We start from the raw sequence: 27,464 nt of genomic DNA, 5'->3' as shown, positions 1-27,464 counted from the left end.
TGGCAGTTTGTTGTTGAAATTTACGGCAATTAGTTTAATATGAACAGATTATGAGGGACACGGACGCAACAAAATCCCTTCGGCAGTGGCAAATTAATTTTTGGGGGCATCCCCGAATAAACACAGACACTGAGACATATGGAAATCAATTACCTCCTGGCACTCTGTGTCCTCGCCTTGAATGCTTAATGGCCCAATTGGCTGTTTGCGTTTGACTGCCTAATTGTTGGTTGTTTAAATATTTATTAAGAATTAGGTGATGGGCTTCTCAAGGGCGGAACAACCATGTTAGAAAGAGTTTGGTTCAATTTTATTTGATATTTGGGAAGGTGAATTGCTTAATTTTCAAGTGTCAGTCTAACTTATTCTGGTTTCTACACAAGTATATTCTTAAGAGAATAATAATAAGTGCTTTCTAATAATCTTCGACGATTAGCGCAGTTCCAGCTAAGAGAATTTGCTCCGCCGTTCCCGTCACAATATCAACATTCAAGTGGCAAATCAGTTTGTCGCGACTGCTCCGAGAATATAGAGGCAGTTTTGGCTTCGATTCTGCATTTTGGGTGGGATACAGCGAGTTTTTTCCGTATTTTGAGGAACTGGCAGTCGCTTGACTGACATCTTCTCTTATTTTGTACTTGATGTAGAAAGGGTTCGACTTTTCCATTCCACTATGGGCGCCATCAATCTGCAATGGAAAAGGAGAAGCACCATGCAAGCTTAGTTATTTTACCACTGAGTAAACTATTAATATTCTTTTAAAATATTGTTTTAAATATATAAAATTAATCATCAAGTGCTATTTTTATTGCCATTGTTAAAACAGGTGCTGAAAGCAACAGAAAAGATAAAAGCAGGAAGACATTTTGCGAAGCTGAAATCCACGTCCTTTAATTTATATATAACAAGAGAGAACGCTATAGTCGTTCCCCGATTATCTGATACCCGTTACTCAGCTATTGGAAGTGCAATGGAGAATTCTTCAACACTGACAGTTTTTGGCGGCTTGTGGGCGTAAGAGTAGGCGTGGCAAAAAGTTTCTTGGCAGATGGCAAATCGAAAGAAATTTACAAGACTAATACAAAAATGAAAAAATATCAAATTATTTTTCAAAAGTGTGGGCGTGGCAGATTTGGGCGGTTTGTGGGCATTAAAGTGGGCGTGGCAACATAAATCGACAAACTTGCGCTGCTTCTATGTCTCTGGAGTCTGTATGCTTAATCTCAACTTTCTAGCTTTTGTAGTTCCTGAGATCTCAACGTTCATACGGACGGACAGACGCACATGGCCAGATCGACTCGGCTATTGATCCGGATCAAGAATATATATAACGCTTTCTTCTGCCTGTTACATACTTTTCAACGAATCTAGTATACCCTTTTACTTTACGAGTAACGGGTATAAAAAGAAATAACATTATTTTTTGTACAGTGTTACTTCTAGCAAGTACACCCATCAGCTTTAGCGAGTACACCCTCCTCAGTCGGCGTCTAAACCTCGCTATAACTCAGTTGCAATAGTTATCGATTGGAATCGTGTACACAAATGTAAGGTATATGTAAGTAAAATGTAAGTTTGTGCTTGTCTGTGGTCTGCTTATCGATAGCCATCGACCAGGGTGCCATCGCTAATTCCCCCTCTTGTACCGGAATGTCAATCAAATGAAAACAAAAAAAGCGGCGTGAGAAAACTGAAAAGAACGGGCATCCAGTGCACATTTGCAACTTAATTTCGATGCATTGAACGGCGACGGCGCACCGAAAACAGGAGGCGCAGGATTACGGAATCGGAAGCCATGGAAACGGCCAGAATGGAGACGGCGATGGAGACACATTTTATGGCCAAAATGGGGAAGGTGAGGAACAAAGACAAGAAGCTAACGGGGAAGAGGGAGAGAAGATGTCATCAGATTTGGTCCCGAAAGATAAATAGATATCTTTTGGGATCTCGGATTGGGGAACCAATTCGGGACTAGCAACATAGTACATGTGTACATATCTACTGTGACGTTAGCCATAGCAGAGTTTTGTGATTAATACTAATACTAATGGATGCACGAAGTATCTTCAGTTCCGATTATATCTGATATACTAACTCATCAAATGGAGTCGGAAAATGGTGTCTGTTCGAAAAGTGTGTTCCTGTGTGGTCAGAAATAATGCTTTTTGCTAACTTTGTTTTGTAAAGCTTTAGGGTATTTAATGGGTGTCCCGAACATAACCAAAGCGCCATCTACCGTAAGAGGCGTAGTTATGGAATATTTAATGGGAATTGGTCAATATTTTTTGGCTGATTATCCTGAGATTGATTACATTTCCGAGTTTTGGTTTGAAAATATGTACGTTCCTTAACGAATAGGAAATTACCTTTTGAACATAAGTAAGTAAAATACTATATGTTTTCTGGTTTTGTAAGTTTATCGGTTAAAGACTAATATACTAATTCTTACTCACCTTTAGAGGCGCCAGCTTAAGTATTGTATCCGATGAATCATTTTCCAAGCTTGAGGACCCGCAAGTTTGTAACTCCAGACGTTCAGTGGAAATTGACAGATTTTGAGACTGCAACAGCTTGAAACAGGCCAAAAGGTTCTCACAGTTAAACACCTGGACGAAATTGATTTCCTCGCAAAAATCCAGATGCAGTTGCTCGCGGAATCGACTTTCGGCAGCCTGGGCTCGAACGATTAGGGCTCTTAGAAAGTCCACGGCACTGTTGCTGCCAGGGCCAGACCACAGCTTAAGCCAACTGGCAGGAATCTACGAATTTCAGTCCATTAGACATTTGCAAGCTAAGTTGCTGTATCCCAATTGTTTACCTGTTGTTCCGCCAGAGCTCTCAGAGTGTTGCCATCCACATCCTGCGAGTCCTTTAGCCAGGCATGCAACTGTGACAAGGCCTGGTGAACTATGCCGTACAGATCCGCCCCCAGTTTCAGTTCAGCCAGCACAAAAAGGGCCCATGGAGATTCGCCGACATCGGCTTTTGCCTCCTTCATAGTCTGGATTATGGTACACGATGCAGCCAATTTCCTCCACAGATTCAGTAAGGGTTTAATTTGCTGCTCCAGCTTCTGACGACTAGTAAGCTGATTGCTTCCCTTGGACTCTCCTGGTCCTCCTGAATCTTTAGCCGAACCTCTTCCGTAATGCAATCCCCTGAGTTCCTTTATAACTCGTTTAGCCTCTTCAATTTCGCGTTGCTGTTGTGCCTGATTGGCCAAACCATACATACTGGGCTCATCTGTGTCAGGAAGTTTCTCCAATGCAGCGTAGTAGTCCTGCAGTTGACCACTGGTTGGTATGGATAGGGTTAATCCAAGGGGCGACCAACGACTGCTTAAAACATCCGCTGAACAAAACTGCTTCAGATAGCTCCTGAGTATCTCCAAATCCCTCTGATTATTTACTCTTCCGCCGAAAGCAAGCGCTTCACTGAGACGTTGGAGCAGCAACCAATCGCATTTTCCCGAATTAAGTTGCTGATCCATCAACTTTAGGATGCCCAAAGCTGCTTTTAGATCTGCCTCACCGAATTCATAGTACTTCGACCAACCTTGGGGTATAAACTGTCGCCTTTGTTGAAGTACAGCTGCTAGAACAAAATAAACGAGTCTCATCTTGAGACTCTTCGGCTGGTTTTTAAGCCTTTGATCCGGTTCAGCAGCGAAATTCTGGAGCAAACGCTTTACAATCTGCTTGAGTCCCTTTGGCTGCTCATAACGCACTTTCAGACATTTATAAATGGCAGCTTCGGAAAAGCCATTGGTAGATTCACACAGCAGCCACAACCGAAAATCTTTTGATTTTTGAATTTCACTCAATTCCCTTTCCATTTGGGTTAGAAATTCAGGTGCCAAATGGACATTCTTAACGCATAACCAATGGCCATCTATGGCAGCCTGTCGCATTTCGGCGATAACTCTTTTCTCAGCACCCTTTCCAATGGCCATTTCCCTGTACTTTTGATTGGCCCACTTTCTCAATTCAGTTGTTGGATCGTTTTCCGCATGACTAACCATCAAAATCGGTCTATCACAGCTGCTTTGCTGCAGCAACTGCTCCACAGAAGGTTGGGTGGAGGCATCTGCGGAGATTCCCAGCAGATCGCTGCTCACTTTTCGCAGTTGGTGAAGCATCAAGTCGGGTCGGAAAATCTGAGCAATGAGCACACGCTGGAAGCTGGAACCCAAGGCAGCTGTAAGTTGGAAACTAGATCTGAAAAAGATGAAATTAACTAAATTATTTCTTAACTTACGCAGCACATCGTCCGCTTGAGCCTCAATGAATCCGCGCCAGATATAGTCCTTCTCCAACTGGAGTTTGCTTCGCAAATCTGGGAACAATTGTACTAACATAGCCAGCTTTAATTGCGCTTCCCTAGGCATGCAGTCGGGCAGTTTTCCCAACTGACTAAGCATCAAACTGCCATCAGAACTGCCCATGAAATTGTTCACAAACAGCTCCCATTCCTTTGGGCTTAATCTATCGGGATATGCCTGATGGCAAACCCACAGAGATAGGGATAGCTGGCTATCTCTGGAAGTAGCTCTGGCTAAATTCATATAAACACTTCTTACAAGGAATTCATAGACCTTGGACTCATCTCGGTCACATTTGGAAAGAGCTCCCAAAAATAGTTCAATGTAAACTAGAGCGGATAATTCATAACCCTGGATGAGGCCTGCATAAAATGTTGAGGCCCTGGTACTGAGTTCTCTTAAGGAACCAAAATGAGCTAGTAAAGTGTCCTTTATTTGCCCACTTTGCTTAAGGGCCTCATCTATTCGAGCACTGCCTTGTTTGATCTCGTTTAAACTTTGCAAAAGTTGCTCGTTCTTTAGTATATCGCCTTCTGATTTTGATAGTTGTTCCAGTAAGTTATCTTGCATTTCCATTCGCTGCTTCAGAAGATGTCCTTCTTTTTGTAGCAACTCTACCCTCTGCTGTTCCAACTCCCCATTTTTTAAGACAATGGCTTTGGACATTAATTGATCGGCCAAGCCAGCTGCTGTAACAGTAAATCTCAGAATATTAAGTTGACTCCTTTGCTCTTCTGGCAAATCCAAACGATGAGATTTGCTTATCAAAACCAACTGGAAACTCTCGTGAAGATCCACCAACTTTGATCCTATGGCTAGTTGTCGCTTATTGAACCTCACATAAACATGGCCCTGCAGAAGTTGCAGGACAGGAGGACGTAGTTGCTCGCAATCAGTGACCAATAGGGTCTTTCCAAAACGAACAGCCAGCTCTAACTGATAGGATAGCCTTTCATTTCCGTGAGTGGTTAACTCGCATGGTTTTCCACTTCCTTTAAGATGGGCCATTAACCAAGCCGCCGCAGTTTGTGTGGGATCCAAAAGCAGTGGAATTGGACAGGCTCCATAGGGCAGAGAAAGCATTTCCCTGAGTAGGGCGGCGCTTTCAATGATCTGAGCATCCCGCGCCAGGCCCTGACTCTCCCAAATAATCTGTTGCTGCTCCGTGAGCAGTGATCTCTGGAGGTCGAAGTCGGGCAAATGAAAATCTGCCGCCAGACGTTTGAGGGATGAACTGTGAGTAAGAGCATATAACAAGTCCTGAAATGGAGATATAAACACACTGTTTACTTACCATCTCTGTTCCAGGCCAAAACCCGCGTAGTAATTGATAGCTATGGCTATCAACAGAGTCTTTCCGTCCAGTGTTTTGTGGGCCTTTTTGAGCTCCGTCAACTGATGGCTCCAGGTGGCGTATTCTGCACTTAGTTTTTCCACCAAAAGCTCTGCCGCCTGCAAGGTTCCACTTGCCTCTTGGAGTTTCAGCTCCAAAACGGCTGCTTCTTGAGTGTACGTCTGCAATTTGGCCGACAACTGCTTGACCCGCTTATCCACATCGTCCAGTCCACTGGCCAACTCTTGCATTTCGTCCTCAGCCGCATTAAGATTTTTCTTCAATTCATTCTGTTCCCTTTCGAGGGGCTTGATGCTCTGGATGACCCTGGAATATCGGACACTAGCCTGCACCCAAGCAGCCAAAGGAGCAGCTGCTGCAGAAGCGCGCTTGGCGTTCTTGGACTCGTATGAGTCGCCTTTGGCCAGAAGCAGCCTTTCTACTGCTTCACAGTTTTCGGGACTAATCCGCGCTGGATCCAGAGATCGTATGTCCTCCTTTACACCTCTCTTGGCCAGAAAAGTCTTCATGCTGTTCCAAGAAGTATCTCGAATGCCCATTAGCCGGAGTACGCCCTCTAAAATATCCCTCACAGCTTCTGGTGGGGCTCTTAGCGATCTGATTTCGGATAAGGCTTCCGATTTGATTTGACCGACTGCATTACTGGCCTCTGCCAAAATTGGTTCTACTTCTGCCAGTTCCTGTTGGATTTCCTTTTGTCGAATCTTTAGTTGCTCGCTGCTCTTTTGTGTTTGCTGTTTAAGCTCCAACATGCTGGATTTCTGTTCATTGGCATTTCTCATCGTGAAGGAAATCATCTCCAACGCTTCGTTGGCTAGTTGTCGCTTTTCCCCCAAAGCCTGCTCCTGAGCTGCTGCATTGCATTTTAGGGTATCCACTAAGCCGTGTGCAGAGGCCAACTTATCAACTCCCATTTGCAGTTTACCCAATCTCTGATCGATTACATTGGCTGCATCGTTATACATGTGGAAGTACGTACGGATAAGCTGGTAAAATCTTTGTGATGTTTCCTCTGAAGGCAGTTCATCCAATATATCTGCAAAGTGACTGCAAGTCGGTACCTTGCAACGCCCACCTCCTCCACCCGCGATTGTCTCATTTAGCAACTCAATATATTGTTTGGGCAGAATGGCAATAGTTTCTCTGGATTCTCCTCTTAAATAAAGCAAATCCATCTGACGATGCAGGGCAGGAAAGTTGTTGAAGTAGTCATGTGTCTTGGCACTACTGGGATCCAAGACAATAATAATGTGGAGATACTCACGGGCACCTTAAAGGGGATTATCATACCTAGAGCTCGCTCAAGCAATTAAAACGCTGTAGAATGTACTTACGCTTTAGGAAGTATGACCCCATGGATTCCTGGTATCCCTCGAGCTGTGCCGCCTGTTTTAGAGTACTCGCCACCGTCTCCAGATCCTCGCCAAAAAGCTCTAGGATCTCACTTCCCTCGAGCAGAGCTTCTATGGGCTTCAATATATCCGGAACATAACTTAGCCAACAATGCTCGATAAGCAGATAGCTCATTTGCTGCTCCAAGGCAGCCGTCTGCATCGCCATTTTAAGATCATTGTAGAAGTCGGCGAGATCGTAGGACGGTCCTCCTTGCAGAGTAACCAACTTGGCCTCCTGAAATGTGGCTGCCGCGAATATGGCATCCAGATGACGTCCTCCTGATGGCCCCAAAATGAGCATGTGGGCATCGGTTCGTGACAGAGCTCGGGTTATTCTTGCTACGTGACTGAGAAGTTCCTCCGTGATGGGTGATGGAATGGTGTAATTTTCGCTATCTGATGGAATAAAATAATAATATTTTTTCTAGGTTAGCAATTTATAATCCAATATTAGTCAGGAGATTTGGTATTTATTATTAAACACAATATTATATTTATAAGTCCCTTCATAAGTTATCATTGACGTTAAATTGCTACTTAAGTACTGTTTGTATAAATCTGATGCTCTGACGAAATATAATGATTATGTGTACTTTCAGTGGATGACCCCTGAGGAGGAGGCGCGGCAAAAGTTCATCATGAGGGAGCGAGACCGCGAACGGAAACGGATCAAGCGCATGAATCCCGAGTACAGGCAGATGGAACGCGAGAGGGATCGGTTCCGCAAACTGACGCCCAGGCCCAGTGTAGTTATCCCCGATTACCCCATACTATCACCCATCTCCTCCTCTTGTCTTGAAACTGCGGAATTACCAGCGGGCAACTGCAACTGATGCGTGAGCTGCACTTAGACTAACAATCTTTTGGGTCTAACAGGAACATAAAACCATTTTTACTCACTGCAAATAGTAACCTGTCGCTGAACCTCTTCCATCCATTCGTCATGGGTTAGGCAGTGTAGATGACCCCGCGACTTTGAAGATTTAGGAACGAAAAAGACCTTCTGAAAGGATTCAGTGCATTAGCTTGATTTCAGTTTGCAAATCCTACAGCGAACTTACCTCCTTGCCATAGTATTTGCGCATCGTTTGCTTAAGTATACCCTCGAACTGCTGGACATGCTCTTCGCTAATCAATCTGTCACGGAACATGCCTAATAGCTCGCAGTTTAGAGCCTGCAAAGGGACAGAGGTTTTTAATCAGATTATTCTTAAACTGGGAAAAATGTTTTATCTGATGAGTTCGGATTATGATAGTTCTGGATTATGTTTGATACATACAGTGGCGAGATTTCAATTCGAAACCTTTATAAGTATAGTCTTGCCGTTTTTCTCACTACAAAACATACCTCATTGAAATAATTGGCAGGATAAAAGACAAGGGCATCCAGCAGCTTCATGATGCATTTGGGGCTGAACTGGTAGTGTGCCTGCCTGGCTCCCACGTTGGTGAACGTCGCTTGCAGCTAAAAGAGGGTAAAGTCAATTAGCAGGTCCTGCGATGATGAATTACCAAATGGAATAGGAGGTGAGGGTACAAACCTTCTCAAAGCAGTCCATTAGGCTCTCGCTGACGTGCTGCAAATTAACCCCGGACCTTCCCCGATTTTCCGATCCCCTGAAGTGCTCCTCCAAAAGAGGTTCCAATCGCCGCTGGACGATTTCTAGCATGTCCTGGCTGGTGGGTCGGGAAACTCGCACAAACTGATTGATGGCAAAGTAGCGCGGTGCGATTTTCGCGGTGTTTCCGCCAATAGAGGCGCATATTTGCAGACCGCTTACTCCAATCCATTCAAGGTTTTCGGCGTAAAAGCCTCCTCGTTGAGCCAATTGGAGTAGCAGATCCACTACTTCACAGGCTCCCCAAGAATCCTGCTGACAGAGGTCTAAGTTCTTCATGAACAGCACTAGTCTCGCTTGCTTCGGGCGGTACTCCCTTCCCTTGATGCCACTCACTGTGACGCAGTGCATCTTTAATGTGTGCAAAATATACCTGGGAGTCAGTTGAGTAGAACAATTGATGGTGGCCAACTGATAGCCTGAGTTCTCCAGCACCGCTCTTTGAAGGAGCAGGGTTTTGCCCGACCCACTTGGACCAATGAGCATAAAGGGCGCTATTCTTGCACCCTGAGATTTCAGCAGGGTTTCCAGAATGTCCAAGTATGATTTCATGTAGGATGTAATTATTAACTGGGATCCTTTTTCTGGTGTCTCGATTGCGTCCACCGGATATTGCTCTAGGGAATTTCTATTGCGTTCGTAGTGAGTCAATTCAGCGTAGTTAGGATTAGGCACGTAAATATTGGCGTGTTTTAGAATCAGTTGGGCAAACTCCCGCTGTCGATCGTTAGGTATGTAACCGAAAAGAGCACGCAGAGTGGCTGCTCCATATTCCTCCAGAGATTGACAATCATGAAGTTGTAGCAGTAGAGAGCGCAGAAGGTGGGCCCGATTTATACCAGGCAGGTGACTGCAGAAAATGAAAGTTTTTGACTGACGTTTTGATGTTTAATGTGAAATAGGCAACTCACGCCAATAAAAGTTGACTTTCCAGCCAATTGACAGCATATTGGAAATTCCCTTCCACATAACTTTGCAACAGGTCGCCATATGGTTCCTTTGATAGCTCATGTTTAAGAATCCCGTCCGCAGGATAGTAGTCGTAACTATCATAGTTTGAAAAAGGATTAAACTTTGTTCTTTATAACTTTAAAGTCAAAACCCACCTCATATTGACAATGCCCATTCTGGAAATTGTTGCTGGAGACGCATGCCTCACATCATCTGTTTCGAAAATAAAGTTAACATTGCTCCCGAACTGAATCCTCCAGCCCGAAGGCAAGGTCAGGAGCCTGCGAGAAAAATTGCAATTTGAGAAGTTTTTAAGATGTGCAATACCCTGGTTTCAAGACAAAATAAGAGGAGATCATACTACCGCATAAGACCACGTTTAGCCACACAAGAACACTGCTCGAGACACGACCCCTTCTGCTGACTGCCGTTTGCCAACCAACCACTCTCTCTGTAATTTCAGCTGATGACCCCCGAGGAGGAGGCCCGCCACAAGTTCATCATGCGGGAGCGGGATCGCGAGAGGAAGCGGATCAAGCGCCTCAATCCCGAGTACCGGCGAATGGAACGCGAGCGCGATCGATTCCGCAAGAAGGCACGACGTGCTAACGTAGCATTTTTCCAATATTCTATATTATCTATAAACATAATCCCACACTCGAACACTCGAATCACACGACACACACATACACACGCACACTCACATGGCTTGAGAGATTAGGGGGTAGGGGCTTAGAAGATCCCAGGACCGTTGACACTTCTTGAACCCTCCAAACCAGACAAACTCCCACAGTTTTTGTGGCCTAAAACACTGTGCTTTAATATGTTTTCCCCCATTCTGTTTCTATATACGCCTACAGTTGACCCCCGATGAGGAGATGCGACTGAAAATGATCCAAAGAGAGCGGGATCGGGAAAGAAAACGAATCAAGCGAATGAATCCGGAGTACAGAAGGCTGGAACAGGAACGTGACAGGGATAGAAAGAAGGCTCGTCGAGCCAACGAGGCCTTTAGGCAGCTGGAAAAGTTAAGGGATAAGATCCGAAAGGATCGAAAGAAGGGCTTGCTTGTCACGGATCCGACGCAGCTGCCGCCGGAATTCGCAGCCATGATACCGCCAGTGCCTGTGGTTAAGCCCGAAGTGGGTGTGTCACCAGTGCCGCCCCCAGGCCAGCAGCAACCCACGCCCCAGCTGCAGCAACAGCAGCAGCAGCAACAATTGCAGCAGCATCAGCAGGTGCCACAGCAACAGCAGCAGCATCAGCAACCTCCGCCCACGCATCTGCAGGAGCAGCAGCTGAGTCACCAGCTCGCCCATCAGCGGAACCGAATGATGTCAAGCCAACTCACCCAACTGGCCACGCCCCCCGCCCATGCCTCGCACCTGCAGCAGCTGAATAAGTTGCAGCAACTGTACCCGCCACGCAGCTTTGGCCATCCCGCTTTACCTATCGCTGGAGTGACGCTGATGCCGCAGCTTTGCCATCCTATCCTGCATCAGAATCTCAGTGCTACTCTGTATGCAGGTCCACCAAATGGGATCAAGCAAGAGTATGGACAGGATATCTCCGCCTCGGCGATGGCTGCCGCTCAGGCGGCGGCATTGGCCTCGCTTAGGAATCCCCAACAGCAGCAGCAACAGGATGATTCGGAAATGGTCATTAGTCTCGAACCCGAGATAGTTCTCCAGACAGGTCCCGATGCAAATCCCGCCCAGCCACCTCCGCAGCAGCAGCATCTTTTCAGCGCCCATCAGCACCAGCAGCAGCAACAGCAGCAGCAGCAACATCATCTGCAGCAGCAACAACACTGCAACATGTTCCAGCATATGGCCCCCCAGGCGCACATGCAACACATGCGCTCACTGCCTCCTCCGCCGCCGCCCCCCTCGCTGACCTTGCCGCCCCCGCCACCTACAACACACCAGCAACAACAGCAACCTGCGCCGCCACAGCAACTGCAACATGCTCCGCAGTGAGAGATTCTCACCTGTAGTTCTAAGCTCAACCCTCTAGCCAGCTAAACGCATCCGAAAGTTTGAGGGCACACACACCTGGAGTTGTGATCAATTTAGCTATGTGATTTACAATTCCATTTGACTATATGTATTACGCTGCCATAATTACTCGAGTACAAAATGGTATGTGTAATTACGAATCTAACAAGAATTCTTGCTAAGAACAGTAGGGAAGTTTTTTTTAAATTATACTTCCAAAGTGAAACTTGTTGTTATTCTTTAGCTTAGAAAGTGAAATATTTCTCTCAAAGAAATCAGTTTTGTCAAAGGACACAGCAAATCGACATTCAAATGTATTATACAACTGGATAAAAGACCATTTTTAAGGTGATGGAAATATTGCCATTTTAAACATAACAACATTCTCGATAAAGGTCAGCATAAATAATATATTTCATAAACTTTGGATTGAAAACACATTGTGATAAAATGCACCTTAAGCTTTAGTGCAGGTAGAAAAACTTTAAATTTTCTTGTAATTCCTTATTCATTTGAAGTTGGTAGATCATTGGTTAATTCCCAACCTTCTTTGAACCTAATTGTATTGACTTGGTTCAAAACCTATTCCTACTATGTCACAACTCCAAAGGATGTGTGCCAAGGTCTCATACGCACACACTCGCACTGAAACACACCCATGTTTATTTTAATGTATGTTAAGTAGACGCCATTTGAAAAATGCCGATACGTATTAAGTTGCGTTACGCAATGCGCATTACGTTTCTTAAGTGCTTAAGGGCTTCCCCGTCATAAGATTCTATGTCGTCATCGTTTCAAGCATTTCTCTGTTTTATAGATCTGTACGTATATTGTTTAGCTAAGTGATAAGAGACACAATATTTGCGAGTTTAGGATGATACGATCTACAATACGATATAACGATAACTGTATACCTATATGATATGATATATGATATAGTATGGCCAGCCGCAAAATAATTATTACGAATTTATGCGCAGAAAAGAGCGAAATATAAACAGCAAACGATTGCTGAAAATGAAATTCAGCTGTTTATAAATGGGTAATGGATAAAGCATATTTTTGGAGTTTAAATTGTTCGTATGCCAAGAAGGTTTTATCTTTTCGCTCTGGCAATTGAATGAATGTTCAAAAAGAACAAAGAGAAGTTAAAATGCACTTACTTGTTATCGTCCAAGACCGAGTTCAGTGCCTCTATCCATTCAGGATCGATGCTGCCGTCGCAAACGATCCACGAGTGGACTTGAGATGGCTCCTGATTGACCGCCACCGCTGTGTGGGTCAGTACTCCGTCCTGCCACTGACGAGTATCGGCATCCAGGCGTCCCAGCAATTGAATCCGACTCATTGACTTTGGACTGATGGTGTGCACTTTCAGCTGGGTTCCACTCAGTGCCTGTTTAAGGAGTGCCATGATGGTGGATTTCCCACATCCTGGCGGTCCCACCAACACAACTCCCATTCGTTTTTGCAGTTGCTCATGCAGTTGCAAGGCTTTTTCAATTTGCCTTTCGCTTCGACAGAGGCCCAATTGCGCAAAGGCGGCGGATAGAGATTGATGGAGCTGGGTTTCTGGCGCCGGCGAGCTGCCAATCTCTGGGAAAACATTCCGGAGCAGCATCTCAAATCTAGTGACATCGTGGGGGGCTAGCTTGGACATGGTGGATGAACGCAAACATCGAACCACCACCGACATCTCCAAGCTAGCACTGGACTGGTTGTTATCCTCGCTGGTTAATTGATCCCTCAAACCTTCTCCGCACACCATGAGCACCGTCTTCAGTTCCCGCAGTCCCCAGTCGTAATGCCGCTGGGCAGACAGCATCTTGCCGCTCAGTTCAAACAGCTCCACGATGCGGGATGCGATGGCGGAGGCCTCGGAAAAGCCCTCGACAAACAGCATAACCCGGGCGATTTCGCCTGGCTCCGGCTGCTGCATCACAATGGGTCGGAAAAGGGCCTGGATGTTCCCGGGGAGCTTTTGACGACCACCGTACTCCGCTCCGGCGGGATTCAGAGTCACAAAGATCCCACAGTGCTGGTTGAGTTGTATCTGAGAGAGGGTAACGATGATATCTTAATGGTACAAATATGGTTCGTAAAGGATGTGTGCTCAAAACGTCTATAAAATTGTCATGACTCCGCCACTTAATATTTGAGTAAAACTTTATTAGGAATTTATAAATAAAGTTTTAGTGGTTGTGGGAGTCTGAGTTTTTAGTACGTCTGAAACTGCCCACTTTAGCTAAGAGCCAAAGCAACCAATCAAACCATAATTCCTGTCACACCAATTTCAACTTCGACCCTTCCATAACTCATCCTGCTCACCTGCCGCTCGCCAATCTGAACGCTGTTGGCCCGCTCCTTCAGGGCACTCTGGATGGGCTGGATAAGCATGGAGATGGACGACAGAGTGGCCTCCTGCAGCCGGTTGAACTCGTCAAAGCAGCCCCACGCTCCGCAGCGCGCCAGACCGGTGAGGATGAGGCTCATCGACTCGGTGTCCACATTCTGCAAACAATCCAACAATCCATGGCATAATGACGTATAGCAGGGGAATGACCATGCACTCGGCAAAAAGGAAGTAAACATTTTTGCTTTTGGTATAGAACTTGGAATTTAGTAAATGCTCTAAAGCGATAATGAAAAATACCTTAAAGTTGAATGGAATACATAAGAGTTTTTAAAGTTAAGTGAGGCAATCTTAAAGCTCTGGTGCACCCCCCCACTCACCTCGTCGCAATTGAAAACCAACACCAAGCGGCCCAGCATGGCCCCGAGGGCCTTGACGCACTCCGTCTTTCCGGTGCCAGCCGGGCCAAAGGGATTACCGCCCAGGCCCATGTGCATCGCCTGCGTGAGGATGAGATAGCAGCGGTGAGTGAGCCGTGTGTGGACCAGCTTGCTGGCCTGCCCCAGAAACTCGTAGGCGTATTCAAATTCGGCATAAACCATGCGGACGCAAACTTGTCGATTGGCATTAACTTCGCCCGATGTGCCGCCCATTTTTCCCAGGTAATATCTGAGTTGACACAGCCAATGCCAATCGCTGGTGTGCACCACATTGTGTTTCTGGAGCTGCTCCGTCACACCGGAGTAGTGCACCAAGTCCAGGAGAAGGGCTCTTAGTTTGAGGCTGATCAGCGTTCCGTTCTCGGACTTGTGTTTCAGGGCAGCGAGGTGGGTGATTTCATCCTTTAACTGCTGCTTTAGTTTTCCCAGGGACATGCCCCCAATTGCCTGTTCCGCCTGGCGGGTGAAGTGAAGGGCTCTGGCTGTGGCCAACACCTGGCTGGCATACTTTTTTAGGATTTTCTCGTCGAGGTTATCACTTCCGCCGGTGGTGCTGGTGTAGCACTCGTAAATTTGGTCCCTCAGAGTATCCTGCACCACAGTCACCAGTTGATTCAGCCAGCTCTGCAAATAATACATGTACCTAAATAAAAAATGATTATCGGTTTTGGCGAAGTGATTCACCTCGATGTCGCCCTTCATCTCGACGGGCTGACTTAGCTTGAGCTCATCGCCCTCAGCACTGTGCACGGATGTAATACTGTACTGATTGACATCGCAGGATGTGGCTGGATTAGGGCCCACCTGGCGGATGCTGAGACGGTGGCAACCGGGGAACAGTTTACGGATGTGCCGCTGGATGACCTCCGCATCCTTGCTGGCCTGTCCGAGGAGCTCGAGTAGATCATCATCGCCCAGAAAGTAGAAGCGGGGAAATGAGTTGCGCTTGTCCTGCGAAAGGGATTAAGCATTGTGATGGATGAGATATATGTGGGATTGCGTAAGCCACTCACGGTTATATAGCTCATCAAGTTCTGCTGGCACCTGGCCAGCTGGGTCTCCAGAGCATTGACGATGGTGGTGATGTTGTTTATTTTCGTCAGCGAAGTGACCCGCGGATCCATCTCGATTTCACGCATAACAAATCGAAAGTCCTTGTCGATGCGTTTAAATAGTGCCTGCTCCTGTTGCAGGGTCCCGGACCCAAAGACAGGTTCCAAATAAACCCAACTTGAAAGCATAGGATTTTATAATACACATATTTAAGGGATCTCGTCGTGACCTACCGTCTCTGAGAATGATTTAAGCTACTTAACAGGGAATCTAGCGTATTTAGGCGACTTTCCCAAAGTTCAGCCTGATCCGAAAAGCTTTCAAAGGCAGCTGAGTTCTTGGCTGATTGCAAAAGAGACTGGTTGTCCCCTATCTTGTTAAGCACCTCCTGGTAGTCCTTTATCAAAGAGACACTCTGACCAGAGGCATCTGTCCTAGTGATCAATTTTAATTGGGCCGTGACTGACCACTGGTCTAGTTCAATCAAAGCCTGCCTCACAATCTGTTCACTCGACGCCTGTCGAACTATACTAATGATCTCCTGAGCAGCCGATTGCAGGGCCTGAAAGTCCTGTAGGATATCCTGGAGGAGTATGGAATGCAGTGGCTTGGATTCCTTGTGATTGAGGAGCTGAAATATTCTAGCCCAGTGCCGTTCACTCAAAGAATCCGATTGCAGTTGCTGCAGAATTGGTAGCGCCGATTGAAGCTGCTCCACCTGCTGGCGAATTCTCTTGGAGGGCAAATCAATCGAGGCATGAACCGACCCCTCCCATTTGCCAATGAATTCGTTCAGGACGTAGGGACGTCGCCTGTAGATGGCCCAATCCTCCTGAAGAATTGGCTGCAGTTCGGTGAGGAAACTGTCGTAGACCTGCCACTGCTTCGATTGCTGCTCCATTTGCTCTTCGATTTCCGAGAAGGGAATAAGCATCTCTGATGGAAATGCCATGTTAAATTTGGAACACTCCTCTAGCAGATGGGTCTTCTTCTCTTGCAATTGTTGCCAATGGAGTCTGCGCTCCTTGAATACGTCCAGAGTGGAGTGCTCGTTGGCCTCTAGTTCGGATATTGTGGACTCCCACCTGAGTAGAAATTTCTCGGCCTCGTTCTTGAGGTTTTGGAGTTGTGTCTCGGCCTGGTTTTTGATCATATCCACTTGTCGCTGGAGGATCACTGCATGGTTCTCGAGAAGAGGCTGCAACTGCTCCCATTGCAGCAGAATTCCCGACAGAGCTGTGACCCTTTCCTTGCACCAGCCCGCCAGACAGGCATCCTTTGCTCGAACCGCATCCAAAGTTTTCTCGATTTGCGGCAACTCACTCATTATCTTCTCGTACTTCATTCCCGATTGACTAATGCTACCCTCGTCCATGGGTACATTTTGCAGGAACTGCAGGGCACTTTGGAGGAACTCCTGGATCAGACTCACATCCGTCATGATAGCAGTTCGCAGGCTATTTGCCAGAGACTCCCAGTACCGTCTGCTAATATATTCAATATCCGATCTCAAAGGCAGGACATTGATCACTATGCAATCGATGGATTCCTCTGCCTGCTGAAGCTTTGCCAACTGTTGGCTAAAATGTTTGCACGATCTGAAGTTACGATCCCAATCGCCGGCCTCGTTTAAATGAATCCCACAGAGCTGATCCACATCCACACATCCCAAAGCTATCCAGGGCAACCAGATGGTCTTGAAATCCTCCAACTTGTCAAACAGTTCAGCTGCCCTTTGGTAAAGTGGTCCAAAGTGATGACGGTTTACTGTGACCATGGATTTGAAGAGCTCCTGACTGTGTTCAGATAAGCCGTGGAAATTACAGGGTCTCTCAATGAAGCGTCTCAGCTGACTGAAGTACAACTCCCGAATTTCCTCCTCCGGTGGACTGAAGACTAGTTCTCTCTGCCGCAATACCAGCTTTACGTGTATGTCTGGCAACTTGTTGTTCATGTCGAGCAAGCCCAATATGTACTGGTACTCCAGAACTTTGTACAGCTGGTGATCCCAGTGCAGCTTGAAGGCATCCAAGTGGGTGTATCCCTGGCGCTCCAAAGTGGCCACCAGTTCACGAAGGTGACGCAGTTCGTCCTTCCAAATTTGGTTTTGGGTCAATAGATCGGTGGACATGAGTTTCAAAACCTGTTAAAACAAATGGTTTCAGTGAATGATTCCTACATTTTTATCAAGAACCTACTGATCTCTTGGCCTGCTCGTGATATGCCACCAGGAGTGTATTATCCGAGGACAGTTTAGAAACGGCCGCCTGTAGGATATCAACATAGCGCTGAACGGAGGACTCGTCCTGCCAGGCGACCGTTTCGCTTTGAACCAAACGCTGGAGCTCCAAGGCATTCTTCAACATAATGGGCCGTTGGCAGGGGATCATCCGATCGCCGATCGTGTTATGGAAAGTGGCGATCTGCTGCAATCGGCGGGCATAGCACATATATTTGGCTGCATGGGTGGCAGCGGCTCGCAGTTCGAGGGGAACATTGTAGCCTAGATTCTCAAATTCGCGCACATCCTGGCAGAAAGTCACCAGTTTGGGATTGAAGGTTACCCGCATCAGCTGGCGACCCTCTTTCTCGAACTTTACCACCGCCTGATCGTCACGAAGTCTGCAGTGTTAATATGGTTATACAATGTTGGCTTTTGAACAATTTAAAATTAACAAAATTGCGGGACCCACCTTAGCTCACCGCTTTTGACAGCCGTGGAGCACTGTCCTGACCAGATCTCGAAGTTAGTACGCAGCAGGGACTCGGTTTCCTCCTTGATTTCCTGCACTGCCTTGTTGATCTTGTCGAAACCCTCCCGTCCACTTATCAAATGGCTAACCTTTTCGATCTCCTGGATCTGATGTTGAACCACCTTCAACCAGCGGCACTCATTGCATATCACTGACAGATGACCAGTATCGGGTTCCATATTTGAATCCACCATCGCCTTGCGTAGATCCTGCAAAAGGATGTGCAGCGATTGCAAAAACTGCTCCCTTTCGATGGTCAACAGTTCCAGGACAGCAGGTCTCTGGATAAGAGTTTCGTATTTGGAGAAGATGAAGATCACCTGCCGTGGATTACTCAGGTGGTTATGCAACTGCCCCTTAAGGGCGGCGGCAATTCGCTCATCAATTGGCTGCAGAACCTGCTCAAAGTGCTGCAGAGCCTTATGCCATTTATTCTGCCCCAACGAGGATGTGTCAAAAATGTTGAATTCTAAAGAACATTTATTGATAATATTCAAACCAAAATTATGTTTAGTTAAAACTCACCTGTAAAGGGAGCCTGTTCCTGAAACATTTCCTGTAGCTCGGTATCCTCCAGCAAGGTGGCAATCTGCTTGTATAGCTGTTTGATGCTCCGGATCTCACTAAGCCGCTCTTTGAACAGTTGTCCTCGCTTAGGCACATGCGAATCTCCAAGCCACGGGTGCTTCACGTAGTTTGGCCAAAATAGACGGGTGAGGGAGTCGCAGAGCTGGATCCAAGCGTCCACAGTATCGATGCTCTGGCTCATAAGATTGTTAACATGACTGGAATTGAGGCTCCAGACGTCTTCGGCCAGCAATTGAGTTAAGCAGACCTCCAACAGTCGCTTTCCAATGATGTCCAACAGGTCCGTCATCCTCTGCTGGGGATAGTTGTAAGGAAGCCTCCACAATTCGTCCAGGTTGCTGTGGGCATGGTCGAGGAACTCCTCAATTGTGCCACTCGGATTGGCCCCGTCAATGGTGCTGCAATGGCGCTATTAGATACATTTAAGTTGGGGTTTGTATTCAACATTACCTGATTTGTTTTTCTATATTTTCCAAAACACCAATGAACACTTGAGCAGCCTCGCGGTCCAATCGAGAACTCGACTTTTGGCCTAGTTTCTGCTGCCAATATTTAATCTCGTCTCGCAGACTCGTAATGCCTGGTGCAACGAAAAAACATCAATTTAAAGATATTTTGTTACATCTTCCTCGTCATGTTAACATTAGGCAGGCTTGTGTTAAAAAACCCACCGCTCTGTGGTAATCCCAAGCTGGATCCCAAGTTTTGGTGCAAGTTCTCCAGAATTCCGCTCAACTCGGGCCCATATTCGCTACGCTGAAAATATATTTAAGCATTAGAGAGCAAGGCAAAGGGCAGGATGAACATAAAGCTATTGGAAAAAGAAATTGGATGGCAGGCCAAAGGAGCGGCAGGGTAAAGTATAATTGACAAAATGAAATTGCATACTGAATTGAATTATGCCCAAATGCGATTAAGACTGCAGAGAGCGTAGTGAAGAGCAGGGCAAGTTAAGCCGAGTGAGAGCATTAGCCAGGTAGAATATTACACCAGACTGCACTACAAAACACTGGCCAACACACATCGGGTACACATGATATGCTGCTAGACTTACCCGGGCCGAGTTGGCAGAGGGCGAGAATACGCGAGAAACAGAATTGTAAATCGACTTGACCATGCCCCCTTCTAGTGTTAAAATACCCAGCAGAGGCTCACTTCCACCCTCCTTGTGAATATGCCCCATCTGCGGCACCTTGTAGAAGAGCAGGCAGAGTTCTTCATTGGGAATGCGATGGTGGAATCGGATTTTGCCATCGGGTCTGCTGTGCACCGCTGAGATAACCGTCAGCTCTTCCTGTTCCAGAAACTCCAGAATCATAGCCGTCTGCTCATCCAGTTCCGAACCCGGCAAACGGGCGGAAAAGTATTCGACTGAGGAAATACGTAGTTAAGAAATATATTTTACACACTCCATTGCTTACCGGATGTATTTATTATAAATTTTGTGCGCTGGGTCATCTTAATTTGGATTTTCAGCCTTCAACGCGTTTTGTTAACTTTCAGTTTTCACCGAAACTATTTCACTTTTCCAAAGCCTAACTATTTGTTATTCTTTTCGGTTGCCATGGGCAACTCGTTCAATGTTACCCCAGGTGGTGGATTTTACACTGCAGAAAGTTTCAAATGTTTTGGAAAATATTAAAATAATAACAAGAGAGAACGCTATAGTCGCAACATGAATCGACAAACTTGCGCTGCGTCTATGTCTCTGGAGTCTGTATGCTTAATCTCAACTTTCTAGCTTTTGTAGTTCCTGAGATCACAGCGTTCATACGGACGGACAGACAGACGGACAGACGGACATGGTCATATCAACTCGGCTATTGGTCCTGATCAAGAATATATATACTTTATATGGTCGGAAACGCTTCCTTCTGCCTGTTACATACTTTTCAACGAATCTAGTATACCCTTTTACTCTACGAGCAACGGGTATAATAAAATAATTATAAGAAAAGAATGTACGCTTATTGTATTTGTGTCATATCGAAAGAAGGATCTGTGAACGAACTATATTTGAATTTCTTGTTATATATTCTTCATCAAAATAATAAGCTGAATCTATTTTGGAATGTCTGTCTGTCCGTATGTCTGTCCGTATGTCTGTCCGTATGTCTGTCAGTATGTCTGTCAACATACGAGCTGACAACATTTCCATGGAGATATGGCTGTCCCAAGCGGGTGTCCATGCACTGGACTATAGCATAGTCCCTTGTTTTTTCTTAGTGCATTAGTTTCTGTTACCAAGGATGTTGCCGTGTTTTTCTCCTCGCACCTGTTGTTTTTCTTTGGCTATGCGACACGTGCTCTAGTTGTCATGGGTCCTGTGAGCAGGAAGGGGAGTTAGATGTAGTTTCCATGCATCCCCTGGTATTACCTCAATCCACTCGGGGCGGCTGGTAATGAAACGGAGCACACGACTGACCGGCTGCACTAAAAATGCCTCAGCAGGTTTATATCATTTGAATGCCCATTAATTGAATTTTGCCGGCGTGCTCAAATGCCATTTCCCAGACAGCCAGGACGAAGATGAGGATGGACTCACAACTCGGAACATGTCCAGCATCGACAGGAGTCAACCCTGGGACTTTGCCAACGTGTGACACTTGATAATTTGGTGTTGTGATCAGTTTAATGGTAAAGTATGTTACGACCGGGATCTGCAATTTTAATCAGGAATACTTAACTGTTTACAATAAAGATTTAAAACAAACTTAACTTCGAGTAAATTCAACTGCATTTAATTGAGCACTATGTGTGTTACTTTTGATTATATTAAAACATAAGTATTTTCATAAACTAACTTGTGTTAGTCCTGTGTCGGTTTTAAATAAATTTCTTAAACATTCAATTGCCGGCCATTTATTTTCTCTATTCTTATTACTACTTGGGCCAAATTTCTATAGATTCCAATCGCATTTTCGGTGAGCTGGGGGATCCAAGTTGGGCCTAAACTTTTCAAATTGGTGCAAAACTTAGTTAGGCCAACTAACTCCGTAAACTATGAGCTTGGCTACCGCACATCCCAGGCGAAGGCTCAACCTGCTCAGTACCGAAGGGATGTTCCACGCAAATTTAATAACCGATGCAGTCTGGGTAGGATGGGTGCTTCTCTGGATAAAGGGTGGTTCTGAGGAAAAGCCAAGCATCAAGCGCTAAAGCTGCCTGCATGTGTTTTAGGCAGAAAGTGCCGAAATGTTTGCCAGTTTCAAGGGAAAAGAACACGAGAACCATATTTTGCTGCTTAAGAAATAACACCTTTTGGTGGAAAAAACGCATATCGTTACATTTGTCAACACTTGAATAGCTATGACCGACTTCAGTAATTTTCATTTCATTTACACTTTACGTTTACGTTCTTCATAGTTTTTTGAACACAGGTGCTCGTTAGCTAACTAACATTTAATTAACCAAAGGGCTTTAAACTTGTATTAACATTATATCAATTCGATTCGAAAATTCCTTTAAAATAAAAGAAAAAGTGTCCTAACCGCTTCCATTCCGAATTTATGATCTGCAGCTCATTTGAGCTTAAGCTCCTATAAGGGAATCACACAACGAGCCCTTTAAATGGGCATTTCATAAAAGGGAACCGACTATTGCATGATAAATACCCAGAAGTAGGCACTAAATTCATCTAATGCTGATTTCGGCTCGTGTCTTTGGGTATTTGGTTGATTTAACCTAATAGTCGTGATGGTTTCTGGCTGATGGCGATTTATGGTCTTGGGGGATTTTTATGCGACTCCCAGGGTTGCCAACTACTCGCTCTACTATACTCGATAATATTTTATGTGTTTCTGCTTGTTTATTGCCTGCGATTACGAGTCAGTTTTCTTTTGGGGTCTTTGCACAAATCTACTGACAAAGACAATGGAGGACTTTCCTTTGGGGAATGTGGCAATTTCAGTGCTGGTTTGGCCAGGAATTTATGGTTTATGGATTTTGTCAAATTACAAGTTATTCTAGCCAGCTCTTCCGACCAACCTTTTGTCTATAAACTGTCAACACATTGAGGGCTTTTGCATTCTAACGAGTGGGAAAATGGGAAGAATGCCTAGCATGTGATTGTGTGTCTTAAGGCTCTTTGCATTGAAATTGCTCTCTGATGTTCCATACATTGTTTATTTGTTTACTTCCCGTATTTTATTGTTTGCTACCATAAAAGCATATCAATGTGTAAATTTTTATCGCCTAGCAGCTCGGCAGCCATAAAGTGGAAATTATATCGAAGATTATGATTGTTATGGGCCCTACAACATCGAATTTATGGATGTCCAACCCAATAAATAAATATAAATTGAAAGCAAGAGACGTGCATCTGGTGTTGGTAGGCAAATATCTTAAAATTGCCAATAAAAAGGAGTTAACTTTAAAATACTTGTGGGGAATTATACGGTTAACTATTTGTTTTTTTGAATCCCTTACAATGTTATGTTTTGCCAAAACTCATAGTATCAATCACAAAATACTTGTCATAAGGTAGAATCAATCCATTTTAACATTCTGATTTCCGAGTAACCAATATTTCGGTTAATTGCACATACTGATTATATTGCAAGCAATAGATAAAGTACTGATTTACAAATACCACGCCTCCAAACCAAGCCAAAGCCAGGAAGAGAAGTGGAAGCTAATTGGGGTTGAGTTGGATGTTTTGGAAAACAAAATCAGGTAAAATTGCCAAGTGATTGTTTATGTTTGTGGGTGCTTGTGCGTCTGTAAACAATGAATATGCATGACTTGCCATGTAGCATGCCACACATGCAACAACAGAAATCGAGAAACAGGAAAGGCAACTTCAATTTGCGAAAGTGATATTCGGTCGGAAGAAAAAAGAGGATAGAAGGAAAATGCCAGCGAGCATTAGAGAGAGATGGCTGGCACACTCCTCGATTGACATGCATAACGTTGATTAATTAATGCTGTCGATATGCCGATGACAGATGCTGGAGCTTCCTCCGCTCAAGCGGAAATAGAACTAAGTCGAGTTTCCTGGTTCCACCACCTTCGGCAGGAAAGTGAAGAACAGCTTAACCTGTTTCATTTGCGAGATGTTTGCTATTCAGTTTACACAAATGAGAGTTTTTCGATTGAAGCATGCACTTCGAGTCCTTGCATCTTCGAGGGGCTCTTCAGCCGCATAATCCGGCAATTAGTAAATGTCAAATTCCCAGCTCGCATTGAAAGTCTAAATTTACAGCCTGCGAATCGCAGTTATATATCATCGGGCGGTCCAAGGAGACGGTGCCTGTAAATATGCAGCGGAAATGGCAGCTACGCATGTGATTATGTTGCCTCTGTCTCCCAGGAGCGCATATGTGTGCAGGAAGATGTTAACATTCATGTGCTACATACAAACTCGGCTGTAAGCGTGGCTGAGTCCTTGGCTTGATTAAAAGCCTTGTTCTGGCGATGAATTGTTGCTGCATACTTTGGAGCGTTTCTGTGGAATATACCTCGTCCTTTAAGGTGGGCAAATTCTCAAGCTTCGGATACTCTGGTGATGACGTTCAAGTTCATGAGTTTTTCACAAATTGTCTATGGGAAACACACATACGAGATGTGTTAGCTACTTTATAAATAACTATTGTTAGTCTGAGCAACCTTTTCCAGGAAATAAAAGACGTGAAGAAAAAAGCCGAATCGAGAAACATTTGAGTTCTATGTAAAAAAAACAAGCTAAAGTGCTCAGTTAAAATTTGTAATCCGGCAAGTTGAATTCTATAAAAAAACAAATTTGTTTGCTGATAAAACAAAAATAAAAAATATACTCGGCGTGTAATACTTTAATAGTAGCCCATCAATAAGTAATATAAAGTATTTTGCTAACAGAACGAAATTAATCTAGCCTTGAAATCGGAAAGGGAGTCTAGTCTTACCACTGCATATAAAACCGTGCAAGATATGAATTTAAAGGTATTTGACTGCTCGAAGCTCTACAGCGCCATAGAAACTATGAAAAGTGACTATGATAACTGGAAGAAGGTTCTAAAAAAGACCCAATTAAGAGCGCAAACCGAGATTAAACTGTGGGAAAGGGCTCTAGAAAAAGTTCGAGAAACGATTAAAGGCAACAGTCTCAAGACTACTTTTGATGTTAAAAATAACGAAAATGAAATTTTTGTGACTATCACGTTCACGCCCACCCAATCAAAGTGCATAAAAATAAATGACGGCTACCACCTGAGGGACTTTACTTTGCCCGACGGCCTGGAGTGGATTCAAAAGATAATTGCTGATCTAAATGAATCATTAACGAAAATCGACCTTGATCAGAATTATGTGAGTAGTCAACAGGAAAAACTCTACTCGACGGAAAAATATTTAATGAATATGGGGAAAGCGCAACCTCAAAACGCAATAGGTACAGTGGGACAGACCAAAGTGAATGGCAATGTGGAAAAGAAACCTGAAGATCCTACGGCATTCATGAATCATAGGAAATCGGAATTTGAGGCATTTATGCTAAGAGCAGAAGAGGACAGAGCTTTAATTAATAATTTGACAGATGAAGTTCTTGTTATGTTAAATAAACTTACGAGCATCAACTCTAAAATGTTGACAGATTCAATAGTTGATGGTATTAAAAATGAAATAGACGAGCTCCTGGAAAGATTTGGAGAAGAGAACATAACAGCTGAGACGGCTAAACACTCAACCACCAACAATCAAAGAAGTCCGACCAAGATCGCTCCTACTAAATATATTTCGAAAAAAACCTCCCAAACGAAACATTCTTTCAAGGATATGGAAATAATGCAGAAACTGTTGCCTACTGTAGAAACGCACAGATCAGAAATGGTTCTAGTCGATTTGATGGATATTAGAAAGATTAAAATCAAATTGATCGAATATGAATCAAATAGAAACAGTGGCACTAAAAATGGGTTAGTTAAAAATCAAGCGAGCCTTAGCGACTTAAGTGACATTCATCTGAGTGACAACTTTTCAGATCAAATTATCTCGAACGAAAGCGTTACAAATAAAATTGGTTACCATGTAAGTGTTAGCGATAATATTAACACTAGTGAGAACTATTCTCTTCATATAAATTTTGCTATAAATCCTGCTCATGAAATCACCATATCTAAAATTGATTTAGAGAGAAAGGAAAATGTTTTTGCGGCTGAAGAAACACAACCGATAAAAATCCAGGCGGAAACTGAGTCCGGTGGCAATAGAGTCAATTCAAAGCAAAACTCTAATGGAACCCAAACTTACTTAAAATGCACCAAGTCATTAAAGTGCGATGTCAAAGGAAGTCTAGATCGATCGACGAGTGAAGCCCAAAAGAAATCTGCACCAGACATAATGATGAAATATAATGAATCCTCTGGAGGGATGTGCAAGTCCAAATGTAAAAATGACGCGGTTTCCCGTCCTCCTTTTAATGATATTTTAAAAATGAAGTCTGACGTGGACCAGTACATAGACGATAAGACGATAAGAAACATTTTAAGATTAAGCTCATTTGACTCTACAGAAGCAGAGAGTCCAATCGATGGTGATGCCAATAATATTGATCCGACTGAAAAACAGTCAAATAAATTTAAGTTTTTGCAAAATCTGAATGATAATATGTCATTATATAAGCTTCCTGATCTTTTACGAGACCGTAAACTTGAAAACACCGTGAATGAGGAAATCTGTGCAGAAAACAGATCAAATCATATCTTAAAAAATAAAAATTGTAACTTCAATATAGAAATTGAGTCCGGCAAGGAAAAAATTAAATCTAGTATTTCAGCTAGATCTTTCACGGTGATTACAGTCGATGTGTGCAATGATGGTCAAAATCCTGATGATTCCTTTGATCAATCAGAGACTGATGATATGAAATCCAAAGTAACCAAAAATAAAACCTTTTCTGTGCAAGATATTATGACATAATATTTAGGAAGTGGAATTCAATATGTGAACATGAATTCTTATTACAATTTTATAATTTTGTACAATTATAGCACAGCAAGGCCTTAAAAAATAATGCACATTTTTGTTCAATTCATGAACTACAGTTTGATAATCAATCCGAAGATTTGTTTTACAATAATCTAACCTGTTCTGACCTAACTAAAGGTCCCTCAAAAGCACGCATTTTTCTTTTGGATGAAATGAATATTATTTCTCGCCGAACTTATTGTATTTTTTCCGTTATTTTTTAAACTACATTGCACCGTGATCACTTATGAATACTCCCAGATATACGATATTGTTACATAACAAAAATAATTATTAAACAAATGCTGTTACCGAAATAAAATTATTTGTAATTTATTTTTCAAGTGTTTTACCTAATTGATTTAGTTTGCCAGAAAATGAGTATTTCTCCTGCCACAAGCTGAGAAAGAAGAGCTCCTTCTATCCAAATCTGAAATGTCACCAACCCAAATGAATAGTTAAACATAATTAGCTCTCATTAAACAGGGTACTTCCCCAAAGCTGGCCAAGCCCGAATACAAAACGCAGCATCGACACACACAGTTGGCCAGCTTAGGGGCATTCTGGCCAAATCAAAGCGAATCAACAGCACAGTTCGTTGGGGTCGGGCTCCAAAGGGGGCTGTAGTGACCCCAATAAGTCAACTGCAATACATAAATTTCGACACAGCAGCCGGCCTGGACCAGGTGGCAAGCCCAAA

The 27,464-nt window shown here is 44.2% G+C and overlaps 3 protein-coding genes across 6 annotated transcripts; 2 read left to right on the top strand and 1 right to left on the bottom strand.

Moving 5' to 3' along the window:
* Positions 1-313: 313 nt before the first annotated feature.
* Positions 314-20,281, bottom strand: LOC120445211 (cytoplasmic dynein 2 heavy chain 1). The gene is made up of 25 exons (XM_039625462.1): positions 20,245-20,281; positions 19,878-20,194; positions 19,495-19,579; positions 19,274-19,403; positions 18,761-19,221; positions 18,176-18,704; positions 17,681-18,104; positions 15,716-17,625; positions 15,443-15,659; positions 15,114-15,380; positions 14,370-15,053; positions 13,965-14,147; positions 12,800-13,689; positions 9,795-9,920; positions 9,600-9,734; positions 8,611-9,538; positions 8,418-8,534; positions 8,131-8,244; positions 7,970-8,072; positions 7,010-7,465; positions 5,616-6,945; positions 4,258-5,555; positions 2,819-4,197; positions 2,454-2,759; positions 314-688 (listed from the first exon to the last, which is right to left on the bottom strand). The coding sequence occupies exons 1-25, from the start codon at positions 20,279-20,281 to the stop codon at positions 416-418; spliced, it is 12,699 nt and encodes a 4,232-aa protein (XP_039481396.1). The 3' UTR covers positions 314-415.
* LOC120445212 (putative mediator of RNA polymerase II transcription subunit 12) lies at positions 1,621-12,659 on the top strand. 4 transcript variants are annotated; one of them, XM_039625463.2, is made up of 4 exons: positions 1,622-1,855; positions 7,669-7,815; positions 10,103-10,249; positions 10,500-12,659. In XM_039625463.2, exons 1-4 carry the CDS (start codon positions 1,796-1,798, stop codon positions 11,616-11,618), a joined length of 1,473 nt encoding a protein of 490 aa, XP_039481397.1. In that variant the 5' UTR covers positions 1,622-1,795; the 3' UTR covers positions 11,619-12,659. The 4 variants fall into 4 exon arrangements, with proteins under 4 accessions (XP_039481400.1, XP_039481397.1, XP_039481399.1 ...); XM_039625464.2 differs by having other exon boundaries at positions 1,623-1,855; positions 10,103-10,234; XM_039625465.2 differs by lacking the exon at positions 10,103-10,249.
* Positions 20,282-24,538: 4,257 nt separating the features above from the next.
* Positions 24,539-27,082, top strand: LOC120446674. Its single transcript, XM_039627747.2, has one exon. The coding sequence runs from the start codon at positions 24,731-24,733 to the stop codon at positions 26,714-26,716; it is 1,986 nt and encodes a 661-aa protein (XP_039483681.1). The 5' UTR covers positions 24,539-24,730; the 3' UTR covers positions 26,717-27,082.
* Positions 27,083-27,464: the final 382 nt, after the last annotated feature.

This window comes from Drosophila santomea, chromosome 2R, assembly GCF_016746245.2.
Source record: "Drosophila santomea strain STO CAGO 1482 chromosome 2R, Prin_Dsan_1.1, whole genome shotgun sequence".
NCBI classification, from domain to species: Eukaryota; Metazoa; Arthropoda; class Insecta; order Diptera; family Drosophilidae; genus Drosophila; species Drosophila santomea.
This window is presented reverse-complemented; position numbering and strand designations above follow the sequence as displayed.

Bases quoted from the DNA above. Each gene is read 5' to 3' on its own strand.
- LOC120445212 (XM_039625463.2), top strand. From the start codon at position 1,796: ATGGAAACGGCCAGAATGGAGACGGCGATGGAGACACATTTTATGGCC. The intron at 7,816-10,102 runs GTAGTTATCCCC...CTGTAATTTCAG, and splicing joins AACTGACGCCCAGGCCCAGT to CTGATGACCCCCGAGGAGGA. The intron at 10,250-10,499 runs GTAGCATTTTTC...ATACGCCTACAG, and splicing joins AGAAGGCACGACGTGCTAAC to TTGACCCCCGATGAGGAGAT.
- LOC120445211 (XM_039625462.1), bottom strand. From the start codon at position 20,281: ATGACCCAGCGCACAAAATTTATAATAAATACATCCG. The intron at 20,195-20,244 runs GTAAGCAATGGA...GTATTTCCTCAG, and splicing joins ATTTATAATAAATACATCCG to TCGAATACTTTTCCGCCCGT. The intron at 17,626-17,680 runs GTAGGTTCTTGA...TTGTTTTAACAG, and splicing joins ACGAGCAGGCCAAGAGATCA to GTTTTGAAACTCATGTCCAC.
- LOC120446674 (XM_039627747.2), top strand. From the start codon at position 24,731: ATGAATTTAAAGGTATTTGACTGCTCGAAGCTCTACAGCGCCATAGAA.